The sequence below is a fragment of the Leucoraja erinacea genome, chromosome 30 (genome assembly GCF_028641065.1).
Source record: "Leucoraja erinacea ecotype New England chromosome 30, Leri_hhj_1, whole genome shotgun sequence".
In the NCBI taxonomy this organism is placed as follows: Eukaryota; Metazoa; Chordata; class Chondrichthyes; order Rajiformes; family Rajidae; genus Leucoraja; species Leucoraja erinaceus.
Window position 1 is genome coordinate 14,715,787 of NC_073406.1, and position 15,673 is coordinate 14,731,459.

At 44.4% G+C, this 15,673-nt stretch overlaps 1 protein-coding gene across 1 annotated transcript; it reads right to left on the bottom strand.

The window, feature by feature from the left end:
- Positions 1-713: 713 nt before the first annotated feature.
- On the bottom strand, positions 714-10,812 carry LOC129711673 (guanylin-like). Its single transcript, XM_055659498.1, has 3 exons — positions 10,473-10,812; positions 9,547-9,733; positions 714-5,708 (listed from the first exon to the last, which is right to left on the bottom strand). Exons 1-3 carry the CDS (start codon positions 10,542-10,544, stop codon positions 5,641-5,643), a joined length of 327 nt encoding a protein of 108 aa, XP_055515473.1. The 5' UTR covers positions 10,545-10,812; the 3' UTR covers positions 714-5,640.
- Between the last annotated feature and the right edge of the window lie 4,861 nt (positions 10,813-15,673).

Sequence of the window (15,673 nt, forward strand, 5' to 3'; positions counted from 1 at the left end):
ACACACACACTAGGCCCTATCCCACCCTCAACTCCCCACCCCCCCCCCCCCCCCCCCCCCCCCCCCCTCCCTAGCCCCCCCCCCCCCCCCCCCCCCCCCCACAATGTCTCCCCCCTACTATGCCCCTCTCCCCGCTGCCCCGGGCCGCACACCCCTTCTCCCCTTTGCTATAGGATCTTTGGTGCTGACTACGCGTCAGTCCATTGTATTTCGCAAGAGTGGACCATCTTGCGCTATAAGATCTTTGCTCCAAATGATTTCATTACTCTAGCGCGGGGGCCAATTGGGAGCAATCGGTCCAATCGGTTAAAGGCGGCCCTGACTGCAGGAGATGCAACACCTGCCCCTTTGCCTTCCCCCTCGACTCCATCCAAGGATGGCGACAGTATTTTCAGGTGAGGCAGAGGTTCATTTGCACCTCCTCCAACCTCATTTACTGCATCCACTGTTCCAGGTGCCGGCTCCTGTATATGGCGAGATCAAGCGCAGGCTCGGCAATCGTTTCGCTGAACACCTCCGCTCAGTCAGCCTATACCTACCTGATCTCCCGGTTGCTCAGCACTTTAACTCCCCCTCCCATTCGCATCCTGACCTTTCTGTCCTGGGCCTCCTCCATTGTCAGAGTGAGGCCCAGTGCAAATTGGAGGAACAACACCTCATATTTCGCTTGGGTAGCTTAAACCCCAGTGGTAAGAACATTGACTTCTCTAACTTCAAGTAGCCCTTGCTTTCCCTCTCTCTCCATCCCCTCCCCCTTCCCAGTTCTCCCATCCGACTACATTTTATCTCTATATCACCCACTCCCCGACAACAGTCTGAGGAAGGGTCTCGACCCGAGACGTCACCCATTCCTTCTCTCCAGAGATGCCGCCTGTCCCGCTGAGTTACTCCAGCATTTTGTGTTGACCTTCGATTTAAATCAGCATCTGCAGTTCTTTCCTGCATATAGAACAACACAGCACAGGAACAGGCCCTTCAGCCCATAATGTCCATGCTGAAAACGATGCCTAGTTAAACTAATGCCATCTGCTTGCACATGTTCTATATACTTCCATTTCCTACATACCCATGTGCCTATCTAAAAGCCTCTTAAATGCCATAATCGGATCTGCCTCCCCAACCAGCGCAGGCAGTGTGTTCCAGGCACCAACAACCCTTCTGTATGAACAAGTTATTCCAACCAGTGTGAAGAAGAGACCTGACCCAAAATAGCACGTATCCATGTTCTCCAGGGATGGTGCTTGACCCGCTGAGTTACTCCAGCGTTTTGTATTTTTCCTCTTCTTTTTGCTAATCAGATCAACATTGATAGTGGGAAGATTTATAAAGGCATGGATTGATCAGAGAGCATCAACGTGCACCCATTAATGGAGGTGAACTATTTTACTAACTTAAATGTTTTGGGAACTTTTGAAAAGGTCAATACATTTGACAGTCTACATGCATTGTAGCGTGGCTTTTGACAACAGTCCACAAGATACAGTAGGTAAAAAAATGGAAGCCCAGGAAATTAATTGGAGAGTAAAAGAAATTGGATCTGAAAATTGTAGCAATGAGGAAAGTGTGTTATTTTGTGTGGAGCAGGAGTCTGCGGACTTAACTCAGTGTCATTTGTCAAAGGATGAGAGGGTAGTATGGTGTGGCGTTCTCTCTTCTGAAAGAGATGTGGAGGAATAAACCTTCATCACAGATAATTAGTATTTGGACATGTATTTTAAGTAATTGTAAATTACAGGACTATGGGCCCTGAGCTGGAAGGAGACATAATGGGGCAGGATGGCCTCCTTTGTCATTTTTTTCATGATCATATACTCCAATAATTCAACCTATCACTGCAACCACCTCTCCTCCCCTCATAAGGGTTTCGACCCGAAACGTCACCCATTCCTTCTCTCCAGAGATGCTGCCTGTCCCGCTGAGTTACTCCAGCTTTTTGTGTCTATCTTTGATAACTTGCCTGTACTGTTAATGACAACAGGGCAAAATATTAAATTTGCTGCAGTCAACTAGACGTGAAGGTGAAAGCCAGCAGCCTTTTCTACTTCTTGTATTCTCAATAGAAAACATCCTTATGTTATTTTGGGTGGCACGATGGCACAGCAGGTAGAGCTGCAATCTCACAGCACCACAAAATCGGGTTCCATCATGACATTGGGTGCTGTCTATATGGAGTTTGCATGTTCTCCCTGTGACTGCATGGGTTTCCTCTGGGTGCTCTGATTTCTTCTCACATCCCAAAGATGTGTGTGTTTGTAAGTTAATTGGCTGTTGTAAAACTTCCACCGTGAAGATGAGTGTGGGATAACATGGAACTAGTGTGATTGATAGATGGCATGGACTTGGTGGGGCCTAAGGACCTATTTCCATGCTGAACCTATAAACTAAACTATATTACAAAAATCGAACGATAATTTGCCACATTTTCCTTGCCCTTCAGACTGCAGTTTTACACCAATGTCGATGTGGCCTTCCCTTAGGCCCTGTCCCATTGAACATTCATTTGCATTGGTCACTGATTTAGCCCCTGGAGAAGCTGTCAAATTGTCCCTGCAACCCAATACATTCAGCAAGCTTCCTATGTCTCTGAACTTAGAGGTTAGGGACCATGAGTAAAATATTGAACGATAGAAAGGTCGCCTATCCGTGTTCTCCAGAGATGCTGCCTGCTGAGTTCCCCCAGCACTTTGTGATATTTCATGTAGTAAGCGGAATCTGCGGTTCTTTGCTGATACTATTCTGGAGTAAGTTAGATTCTCCTTTCTCCGTTCACTGCTGAACTGCTGGGTGTTCACAGGTAATTCAGGAGTGCGGCAGCTTTGTGTCTGATCTCACACTTCCAGCAGTTTATTAAATTCTCTTCATTCAGATCCCTCTCTATTTCCACCTCCTGCTATTGGGAACCCTTCAATAGCCTCCCCTGAATGACATTAATCGGTGTTTCCTTCTTCTCCCCCAAACCAGGGACAAACTTGTTCCATTGCCTCGCTCCTCCAGCATGTCTGTTTTCTAAATTTCCACAGTTCTGGACTTGAAACGATAACTTACATTCCTCTCTCCATAGATGTTGCCTGAGCCTGACTTTCAACTTTTGACTTTCAAGATATGCTGAGCATGCCCTGCATTCTGCATGTTAGTTACTGCAAATAAGCTATTTGTGCGAGAATGGAATTATTGAATTGTAGGATGCTCTAATGCAGAGAGAGTTACGTTGTATATTTGAGGAGTGTCCAGCTCACCCCAGTCACTGCTCCAGCTCTGAGTACCTGTAAATACTCAGCTGGCATTAATTGAACCATTTAATAAAACATAAAACACCCTTAGAATTACTTTATTTGATTTATTAATTTCAACAGGACAAATTGAGACTGTCATTACATGATATAACCGCAGGTATAAAGAGAATCTTGGACATGCACATAGGTGTGTCACTACCAGCAACAGTCATTGGCCTGAACGTGGACCTGTGTACAGACTTGTACATGGACCTCAGAACATAGACCTGTAGATGCACCTGTACATGGATGCAGGTATACAGGCCTGCACACAGATACGTACACGAACCTGTACATGGACCCATGCACACAGACCTATACATGGCCCTCTATCAAGTCCTGGATACTGACTAATGTGTGGACATGTAGACTGATGTGAACAGACCTGTATATTAGAGCACAGTGTACGTTAAACCTACATTATGGTTTCAAATGAAAATCACAGTGAAATAGATTAGGACAAGAGCAGGGTCGTGTCTCGACTGAGTTTGGCCAATGGTCATCTCTTCATGTTTACCGTTTGGATGCAGTAGAGTCTAATTTTTCAATGAACTCCGTGAGTTTTCGGGGATTCTTGTTAATGTGTTAAAGTGGTAAATACTGATGCAGGGCATTCGATCCATCGTGTCTGTTCCGGACACTGGCATTTGAATTTCAACCGTATGTAATTCTGGCTACCCTGATGAAAAGTGATGCTGAGGTTCAAAGTCACTACAGACATCCAGAGATTGTTAACAATTCACATCGTGTTCTGAAGAATGTTCCTTTGAGTGATGTGAAGTACATAGATGTACGTCTAAACAATCTACTTATTAGCCCTCTCTTTTCCCTCAATTTCCCCAATTGCCCCTCTGCATTCCACACCAATGTGATTTGTCATTTTGCACACTTCAGTTCCCTAATCTATTTCCAATCTCCCCACACTCGGTGCTCAGTTTCCTATCACCCTCTACCATGCCCTCAATGTCTGGCAAACACCTGGTTCTCAAAGCCTAAACTGTTAAGACAGATAGTCATTGAGCCATAGATTTATACCGCATGAAATAGTGTCCTTGGGTCCATTTAGCCCATCAGTTCCATTCCATCTTCCACAGAGCAATCCCACCAATCCCACTCCCATCTCTTCTTATTTCCATGCAAAGATTTCCCTCTCCAATGCCCACTGATTTCCTTTTGATTCTTTGCCATACAAGGGACAGTTTTCAGTGGTCAATTAACCTGCGAGTGGCCACAGGGGGAGTTTGCAAACTCCACTGCGAGACCACCAGAGGTGGGGACCTTCAGGCAGATCTACCTACAGTAAAGCATCACCATCAGCCCAATTTGTGGTCTTGTTTCTAGATTTGAACCCAGGATCGTCGAAACCAGCAGCCAGAATGTGACCTGCATTTGTATAATCCCCACAGAGCTGAAATAGCTTACATTCTAAACCTTATGTTTAATCTAACTGAAATTGAGTTCAGGAACCAAAACCTCACACTGAATGTGTATTCTGAAGCAGGAAGTAGAAATATTCACCTGATTTTGTTCAAGGAAGGACGGTGTGAGTCCTTGTGTACATAGGCACTGCTCTACAGCCTAGATCAATTCAGGATAATCCAGAAAAATACATGGGGTCCTAAGTAACATCAATCAGGTTGTGTCATTTTGGTCCCATTCATAGAATCCCGTTGATACAGGGAGCATTAACTTTTAACCCCATCTAAAACCCCATTTGTGATACTTCACTAACTAAATGAGTGTTCCTGTACTCTACTCAAAACTGTATTCTCGATGTGGAGTTGGTAGCTTGTTACCCCGTCCATTGTGAATGATACATGCTATGAAAAATCTGCAGCTGGCTCTGTTCATAAGATGTGTTTAATTCGGACACAGGGAAAGTTGACCCACACATTGGTGACATAAAGTAAAATCATCTAAACAGTGCATTAACTAAAAATCCAAGGGTGACTCTTTTGCACAGATCACTAATTGGACCATTGGCTTGTTGGTTCCCATCTTGCTCAGCTCTGACAACTTAAATCTGGTAGAATCATTGGACTGGATGTTGGCAACAAGACTGCACTGAAGGAAGGAATCCTTGCCGGTCATATTCAGAAAGTGGAGATGCAAATTTTTGTGATTAAGTTCAAAGCCGATCATTACTAATTATATTCAGCAGCCGAAGGCAATCATCTTCTCTACTGCAGGATTTAAGCTTTGAAGGCAGCGGAAGTTTTGAACAAGATGTTCCCGATTTATCTGTCTTATTGATCACATGTAAAACAAATTTTCTTCCTTCCTTCCTGGTGAACTCCGCAGTTGAATGGATAGGAGAATATTAAAAGGATGGATATTTTACACATGATATTAATGTCCATAATTGAAGTTAGCTGCAGCCAATGCAAGCAATGAAGGCACAGATGGTGCAAGGGTAAGGGTTTGTAGCAATCTGCCCTGTAAAGAAAGATTGAAATATGTTAACAATGTACCACAAATCATATGCATTGTTTTAGCGTCAAACCACCATATTGTCAACAAAATGTGTGAAGTGAAGTGTTGCTTTAAGGTTCAGTTCTGATTTTTCTGGTTCAAAGTAACCAATAGTTTGGTCAACACTGAGTGGTTCCTCAATTGGTTGGGGTTTACCGCTGCCATTTATCACAAAGAACGAATTCCAAGAATAGCTTGTGTTTGTCCATCCTCTGCGTCGATCGGATTTGGGGTTTGTTGGGACACACAACCACAATTGGGCGCCAGTGCCTCTTCCCTGAATGCACAGTCTTTTACCCAGGGTGGGGGAAGCAAGAACCAGAGGTCACAGGTTTAGGTGAGAGAGGCAAGATTGGCTATGAACCTGAGGGGCAACGTTTTTACTCAGAGGGTTGTAGTATGCTGGACGAGCTGCCAGAGGAAGTAGATGAGGCAGGTACAATGCCAATATTTAGTTTTGTTGAGAGATATAGCGTGGAAACAGGCTCTTCGGCCCAGCGAGTCCACGCTAACCAGAGACCACCCATGCATGAGATCTGTCCTACACGTTAGGGGCAATTTACAGAAGCCACTTAACCGACAAACCTGCACGTCTTTGGAATGTTGGAAGAAACCGGAGCACCCGGAGAAAACCCACACGGTCACAGGGAGAATGTACGAACTTCATACAGACAGCACACATAGTCAGGATTGAGCCCAGGTCTTAGGTGCTGTAAGGCAGCGACTCTACTGCTGCGCCACTGAGCCACCTATTTAAAAGCTATTTGGACAGATACATGGATAGGAAAGGTTTAGATGGATATAGGCCAAATGCAGGCAAATGGGACTAGCTTAGATGTGACATCTTGATCGGCATGGATGAGTTGGGCTGAAGGGCCTGGTTCCATGCAGTATGCTTGCATGACCATGACCTTTCGATCTGCAGCTTCACTGTGGGTGAGTAGAGATTTACCTCCCTCAGTGTGAGGGACCTGACTTCTCCTCGAGACCCGAGGTTCTCCTCCATCAGTGTGAGATCTCCAGAGGTTCTCTTCTCTCAGTGCGGGAGACCATAGGTCCTTTTCCCTCAGACTGAGGGATCAGAGTTCCTTCTCTTTCAGTTTGAGGGACCAGCAGTCCCCCTCGATCAGTATGGGAGACCAGAGGTCTTCTCCCTCAGTGTAGTTGACCTTCACACCTTCTGCTGCCCAGGAGGCCTCCAGGGGGAGTTATCTTTGAGAGACAGCAGAAGAAGACGCCAGTATGTGTTGAACCAACCTTCGAGACGGGGAGCCACACAACTTGGGAACATGTCCTTTACCTCACCAAATTCGCATTGAGCATCGAGCTCCCATTTGCCCAATCCTGCACAGGTCTCATGTAATTATCCCCACATCACCATCAGCTGCTATCACATTACACCACTTACCTGCACATTGAGGGGCAAATTACAATGGCAAATTAACCAGCCCATCCACACATCTTTGGGATGTGGGGAACAAAAACTGGTGCATCCAGGTGCTCACAGGGAGAATATGCAAACTCCACTCACATGGGTAGTGGAGGTGTATATTGAATCTGGGTCACTGGAGCAGCTAGGCAGCAATTCTACTGCACCTCCATCAGATTGAGTGCAAGTCACAGGTGGTCTGCAAATTCTGCAGCCTTGCCAGACCTGGTATCCACCGTGTTGGGTGTTGTGTGAGGGCAGAGCTGTACCGAGGGCACTGTAAGGAGAGGACCATCCTCTGGCAGATCAGGTCACTGGCTGGAGGTATAGCTGTTCCCATTGAGTAGCGGCCGACAGGGGAAGAGGACAGTATGAGGCTGGGAAGTAAGCAAGTGAATGGAATTATCTAGGAAGGAAGTACAGGTGTTGGTTTAAGCCGAAGATAGACACAAAAAGCTGGAGTAACTCAGCAGGACAGGCAGCAGCTCTGGAGAGAAGGAATGGGTGGCGCTTCAGTGTGAAGAAGAGTCTCGCCCCGAAACGTCGCCCGTTCCTTCTCTCCAGAGATGCTGCCTGTCCCGCTGAGTTACTCCAGCTTTTTGTGTCTACCTTCGAATGGAATTGTCTGTTGTGGTCTGACCCAGGAGTTCCCCTGGCCTCAATAATCTTAATAATACTGTTTCAAAAAACTTAAACAAAATAAGTTTTGGTACCAAGAATCCCAGCAGTGAGAAGGCGGAACAGCGACTACTAAAGAAGTGAGTTAGGGGGAAGCAATGTCAAGTTCAGGTTATATACAGTATGATGGTGGTGAGACTGCATCTGGAGCACGATGCGAGTTCCGATCGCAATGCTATGGGAAGGATGTGATTAAACGGAAACGATGCAGTAAAGATTCACAAGGATGTTGCTGGTGTTAGTGGGCTTGAGTTCTAAGTCTTGAGGCTTGATGAGCTGAGTGTTTACCCAGGAGCAAAGAAGGATGAAGGGATAAATTTATAGAGGTTTATAAAACCATGAGGGGTAAGAGATTGGATAGATGGTCACAGACTTTTTCCCAGGGTAGGGGAATCCAAAACTGCAAGGCATAGATTTAAAGTAGAGGGAAAAGAATTATAGGGCACCTGAGCGGCAACATTTTCACACAGAAGGTAGTGTGTACATAGAACAAGCTGCCAGAGGAGGTGGTTGAGGCAGATACAATCACAATGTTTAAAAGGTGTTTACATAGGTTAATGGATAGAAAGGTTGAGAGAGATATGGGCTAAATACGGGCAGAGGCACCAGCTTAGGTAGGCACCTTGGTTAGTATGGTCAAGTTGGGCCAAAGGGCTTGTTTCCATGATGTAAACTCCATGACTCTTTGATAACTGTTTGTTTTGATACCAAGATACAGCAGCAAATCAAAAGTAGGGTCTGTTTAGACTTTGGACTATAGAAATATAGAGTGGAAACAGGCTCTTCAGCCCACCGAGTCTGTGCCGACCAATGATCACCTCATAGACTAGCACTACACACTAGGGACAATTTACAATTTTACCAAAGCCAATTAACGTACACACCTGCACGTCTTTGGAGTGAGGGAGGAAACCTGAGCACCCGGTGAAAACCCACGCGGTCACTGGGAGATCATACAAACTCTGTACAGACAGCACCGGTAGTCAGGGTCGAACCCGGGTCTGGCTCTGTAAGGCAGCAACTCTACCGCTGAACCACTGTGCTGCCCAGAGCTCTGGGAGTTGCGCTATATATTAGGGAGAACATCGAAGCAGCACTGAGAGATGACATTTTGGCAGACTCATCGAGTGAGGCGACATAGGTAGAGTTGAGGTGTGGGAGAACTACAAGGGGTTATAATATAGGCCTTGCAATAGCCCACGAGATATATTTAGAAGCTGATATGCAGACATTTCATGGAAGATATAAGAAAGCAACACGGTACGACAAACAATCTGCGGGAGGAACTGAGCAGGTTGAGCAGCAACTGTAATGGAAATGAATTGTCGACATTTCAGGTTGAAATTTTGGATCAGAATTGGAGAGAGATAGCCAGTATAAAGAGAGAGGCAGCGGTGAGGCAGAAGTGAGCGGTGATAGGTGAGTCAGGGAGGAGTGAAGAACGACAGATAGGTAGGGGGATGTGAATATTAATTTGTTTGGAGTTTATTTAAGATAAATATGTTTGTCCAACAGCTGCTTTAATATTAAAGAATTGATCTATATTGTACTCCTGAGAATTCATTCTACCATGTTGTTTCTGGCATTTCCTATGGACCAAGACAACTTATCCATACTTGCATCCGCTTGTACACGGCACTTAATGGCACATATAAGTAAATAATAAATGGTAAAAACTTCCCTTGAGCTACTTACTCAGTGTGTAGAAGACCTGGGGAGCGTCTCCCTTGCTGCAGATTGGCCTAAACGGTTCGGGGAGGTTTGTGTTATTGCAGAATGACCGGGTGCCCATGTAGGTAAAACGTGGTCTCTCAAAGATCTCGTCATCCATCACCTCCTTCAGGCGGATCACATCATCCAAAAGAAAGTCATGGGCCCCCAGCTTAGAGAGATAAGAGACACACAGCAAAATATTACCAGACTCATAAGAAAGGTCTCAGCCCGAACGTCACCCATTCCTTCTCTCCAGTGAGGCGGCCCGGCCCGCTGAGTTACTCCAGCATTTTGTGTCTATCTTCGCTGTAAGCCAGGATCCGCAGTTCCCCCCTCCACAGCTCAATGATCAAGGTAGACGTTGAAACTTTGAGGCAAAAACAATCTGCTGGAGGAACTCAACGGGACAGGCTGCACCAGTGGAAGGAAATGGACAGTCGACATTTCCCTTCATCTGGAATCATTGATTTTCTATTCCCCTCCACCGACACTGTTCGACACATTGAGTTCCCCCGCCCGGATGTTTGTTCATTGCTCCAGGTTCAAGCATCCGCAGTTGCTTGTGTCTGCAATGAAAGCCTGTAAAGTCAATTGACCAGAGAAACCTCTGTTGCTCGAGCAGCAACATAACAGTCTAGTTACCAAAGTCTACAAAAATAATGCTCAAACCAAATAATATAATCTTATTCTTTTAATATTTGGTTCCCAACATCGCACAGTATTCTTTTGCATTGATCATTCTCCCCTCGCTTGTTCCTGGGATATGATCCATATTTTCTTCTTCTGTCAAGAATTCCCTTTAAACCTGCTGGATTAGTAGAGGAAAGTTATGATGAATGGCAGGGAGCAGAGGCAGGTGTGTATTACACGGCAGTCAAATAGAGATATAGTCTGAGCAATGATCTTACCCGAACCACGATAACTCCCGAGAGAGTCTGCAAGCATGTACTGACCAGAATGCTGGCCAAAATTGTCCTCATGGTTGCTGAGCTCTCTTGAAGCAAATCAAACTGGAACAACCTGTCAGCTTGAACTGTCTTTTTAAAGTCTTGCTTGGCAATTTTAAGTCATCTGATATAGCGGCAATAACACAAGGCACAGCGCATCACAATGTGCATGGAATGCCTTTGTACAAAAACTAATTGAAATGACATTTTTCTAAAACCATATAATGTCATTAATGAGTAACCAAATTTTCATTAAAGTTCCTAATGAGGAAATGTCCTCATTATATGGTGGCGATGTTAGAGATATGTTCTGAAATGCAATCTCAAAAGAGTGCCTATTTTTGGAACAGTATGAGTTTTTTTTCACTTATACGCTAATGACTCCTTGGCCTGGTGGGTGAAATGGTGCCAAGATGGGAACATCAAAGAGCATTGAATTGAAATGGCATTTTGCAAATAGCTTTGGATGACAAGCCAAGAACAAGGGTTTCAAGAGAGGAATGATGAATGGTGCGAAGTGAGGGAGACAATTTAAGTCTATTCTCGGGGAAAGCTACCATTGTGGCATTCGACTGCTCCTTTACCTAATTCCATAGACTTTTCCTCTAAAGTTCCTCTATAACATTTCCCTGTGCAATAAATTCTTATCTCCTTTAGCTGTGTCTGCACAGGTTACTGATCCACACACCAGCAGGAATAGTTTTTCCACCCCCTCTGCCAAAATGTAATTTTGTAATGTGAGATTTAATGTTGAGATGTACTATATATTTGAGGTTCTTTAAGGTGTTGATCAGGCTGCATTTGGAGTACCGTGAGAAGAGAGGGTCCAGAGGAGCTTTACAAGAATGATTCCAGGAATGAGTGGGTCAGCATATGATGAGCGTTTGACAGCACTGGGCCTCTACTCACTGGAGTTTAGAAGGTTGAGGGGGGACCTCATTGAAACTTACAGAATAATGAAAGACATAGATAGAGTGGATGTGGAAAGGATGTTTCCACTGGTGGGAGAGTCTAGGACCAGAAGTCATAGCCTCAGAATTAAAGGGCACTCTTCGAGAAAGGAGGTGAGGAAGAACTTCTTTAGTCAGAGGTTAGTTAATCTGTGGAACTCATTGCCACAGCCCTCTGCTGTGAAGGCCAAGTCGGCGGATATTTTTAAGGCAGAGATAGCAAATTCTTGATTAGAACGGATGTCAAGGGTTATGGGGAGAAGGCATGAAAATGGGATTAGGAGGCAGAGATCAGCCATGATTGAATGGCGGAGTAGACGTGATGGGCTGAATGGCCTAGTTCTACTCCTATAACTTGTGAACTTGTGAAAACACCTCATAACGTGAAACTTGTCTATAAAATCGCCCCCAAAATGGTTGACTCTTTGGGCAACCATCCCATTTGCCTCATGGGTGAAACCTCCCAGTTGGAGATATCGGAACACATTAGAGTGGGTAAATCATCCTGAAGAGACAGGATCTATCCCAGGATGCTAAGGGAAGCACAGAAAGAGTCTGGGATAGGCAATGGAGATGTGACACCTCTCCCAACATCTCTTCCCTCACCTCCATCCGGGGACCTCAGCAACCCTTTTGTGTGAGACAGAGGCTCATGTGCACTTCCTCCCACCTCAACTATTGCATTTGGTGCTCCCGACGTGGCGCCCTTTACATCAGCAAGACCAAGTGAATACTAAGCCACCATTTTTTTTTTTTGGAACACTTGAGACCCAGTGGATCTCCCTGTAACTATTTTAACTCCTCTTCCCATCCTCACACCAACCTTTCCATCCCAGCCTCATCCATTGCCAGACTCAGCAGGTCAGGCAGCATCTCTAGAGAAAAGGAGTCAGTGCTGTTTTAGGTTCCAACTCAAATCGTCATCTATTCCTTTTCTAGAGATGCTGCCTGACCCTCTGAGTTACTCCAGCTTGTTGTGCCTGTCTTCAGTCTAAACCAGCATCTGCAGTTCCTCCCAACACATACTGTTTGTGGGATCTCCACAGGTTGCTTGCCATATACTCTTATATCACTGCAACACTACTTCACCAGGTGGAAAATGCTTTGGGATAACCTGGCTTTGTACAAAATGTTTTCTAAAGGGATTTTTTTTTAAAGTTTTTTTTGAAGTTCAATAACATGGGAAGAATGATCTTCAATGAAAAGCCATGCCATTTCACAACCCATTGCCCATTGGAGGATTGTTTATTTGCGCAGTTTAATGATGACTTGGTTGGGTGAGTTTTATGAGTGAAATATTAAATGGATCATTGAGCTTGTGAGCAAGATGTTCCCGCTGAGACAAGACTAACATCGTTGACTTTGAACTGTACGCCATGTACCAAATACAATGATATGAAGAGGAACTAATGTCATCCCTGAGAAAACTGGCTACTGACTTTGTTTCCATAAGGGGAAGAAACAAATGTGTTTTGTTAACAAATTAATGCCGCAATTGATGGTTATACAACAAATTGTTTCAATTTGGGAACGTTTGATGGACTATTGAGGTCATCATTATTTCAGATGTGGATTCTGAGTCATGCCCTTGGTAGTAGGGATGAGGTTGCAGGATTTATGCAGAGGCAGAAAAAGGACTTCTGATATAAAGTCTGCCTTCAATACTTGTTGTGCAGGGTATCAGTCCTAAATCAGCATGGGATGTATGCAGGAAGCTATAGAATCCACTTCTTTGAATACACCAACCTAGAGAATTTTGAATCTTCGAGTCATAGTCATACAGCATGGAAACAGGCCCTTTGGCCCAATTAGCCCACACCGACCAATATGCTCCATCTACCCTAGTCCCACCTGTCTGCATTTGGCCCATATCCCTATTAACTTATCGTATCTATGTACCTGTACAAATGTTTTTTTAAACATTGTGATAGTGCCTTCCTCAACTACCTCCTACTAAATCATTCAATATGCCTACCACCCTTTGTGTAAAACAGTTGCCCCCTCCTTCACCTTAAATCTATGTCCTCTCATTCTTGATTTCCCTACTCTGGGTAAAAGACACAGTGCATTCACCCTATCTATTCCTCTCATAATCTTATACACCTCTGTAAGTTTGCCCCACATCCTCTTGCATTCCAAGGAATAAAATCCTAGCCTGCTCTACCTCTCCCTATAGCTCAGGCCTCGAGTCCTAACTTAAATGTGTGAGGATGTTGCCACAGTCTGGCCTGGAAATTGCTGGGAAAGAGATGCAATACATCGGCTTGTATGGGCTTGATATTCATCGGTGAACGGGAACCTGAATACTTTCACCTTTCCAAAATTTGAGAATAAACCAGGAACAATCTGAACGATATCAGTGGCCTGTTCTTTCTCTGGTGGATACAAGAGAAAGATTCACTGTTAAGATTTTCTAATACCACACCATGGACGCTCATTGGAAAGGCTGACCATCAGCTTTTCTTAAGAACACCTCAGATTAAATATTGTAATGGTTTGAAAATGAGCTGCAAGCTAAATTTAAGGAACATCCTGCCGACTTTTTTCCTTTATGTTATTCAAAGATCCCAGGCTGGACCAACATAAGAAAGAAAACTAAAGGGAAACTCTTTATCACGTTGACCATTACATTTCTTGGTCAGAATTCCTCTCTATTACTGTGGTACCATATGAACAGATGGAACAAAGATGAATACAATGCCCTGGATATCTTCTTCCAAGTTTTAAAGATGTCAGGAATTAAAGGAAGGATCCTTCCATTCCATTCTTCCCTGGGATCCAAGGTTCGTCAACAGCCTTTGCAGGTTGGGTAGAAGCAGGAGGAGCAGAGTGCCTGATGTTGGGCCACATGTCCTGGGGAGAAACGTCACAGGTAAGTTATATAAAGACTAGTAACCACAATCATACATTATTAAAGACATACGAAACACCAGATTCAGGGACAGTTTCTTCCCGGCTGTTATCAGGCAACTGAACCATCCTACCACCTAATTAGAGAACAGTTCTGACCTACCAGCTACCACATTTGATACTGCCGGACTACCTTTAATCTGACTTTACCTTACTAAATGTTATTCCCTTTATTCCCTATCAGTACACTGTGGACGGCTTGATTGTAATCATGTGTAGTATTTCCGCTGACTGGTTCCATGCAACTAAAAAGCTTTTCATTGCACCTCGGTACATGTGACAACAAATTAAAATAAACTAAAAAAAAAATCGGCCACTCAAACCTGCTGTACCATTCGGTGAGATCATGTCTGATCCTCTGCCTCGGGGGACACTTGCAGCACTAACTCCATAACATTGGATTCCCCTTATATTGCAATTCTATCTCTCCGTCTTGAACATGTCAGGGAATGAGCTATTTGGCATTTCCACACTATTAAAAAATAGTCTTTCACTCTCTATCCTGTCTATGCCTTTCATAATTTTATACGTACTTCCATCTTGGCTCCCCTCAACGTCTGACAGGCCAGAGAAAACAATCCAAGTTTGTTCAATCTCTCCTCTTAGGTAATACGCTCTAATCCAGGTAGCATCCTGATGAGCCTCTTCCGCACCCTCCCCAAAGCCTCCACATCCTTCTTGCAACGGGGCGACCAAAACTATACATAAAACCCACCCTTAACCAGCCTTGGCGCCACCTCATGGCTACCTGCAGCCCGCCAAGCAGCAGCATTGAATCTGCCAATGACGCAACAGTTTCAGAGTTTAGTTTAGTCTAGTTCAGAGATACAGTGTGCAAGCAGGCCCTTGTCTCCTTATCTTTGTGTAGGAATGAACTGCAGATGCTGGTTTAAATCAAAGATAGACACAAAATGCTGGAGTAACTCAACAGGACAAGCAGCATCTCTGGAGAAATGGAAAGGGTGACGTTTCGGGGTGAGACCCTTCTTCAGACTGATTGCGTCATCTTTGTCACAATGTTGACACGATTCAGCACCTGAACCTCTACAGCTATGAAGACCCATATTTCATAGACTCATGCCGATAGGTTTACGTTTGTTATTGTCATGCGTATAAAGGTAAAGTGAAACACATTCTTCTGCCTGCTGTCCAAATGATACTATAAATGAATACACTAAACCAAACTCAAGTGTAATAGGTAGGACACATGGGGAAAATAGAGTGCAGAATATAGTTCTCAGCATTGAGATACTTACTCAGTGAATAAAATATAGAAATGTTATTTGGAGCAGAACAAACTCG

Excerpts from the sequence above, each read along its gene's own strand:
- LOC129711673 (XM_055659498.1), bottom strand. The coding sequence starts at position 10,544 with ATGAGGACAATTTTGGCCAGCATTCTGGTCAGTACATGCTTGCAGACT. Across the intron at positions 9,734-10,472 it reads CGGGAGTTATCGTGGTTCGG|CTGGGGGCCCATGACTTTCT; the intron begins GTAAGATCATTG and ends TATCTCTCTAAG. Across the intron at positions 5,709-9,546 it reads CCAGGTCTTCTACACACTGA|GGCAGATTGCTACAAACCCT; the intron begins GTAAGTAGCTCA and ends CTTTCTTTACAG.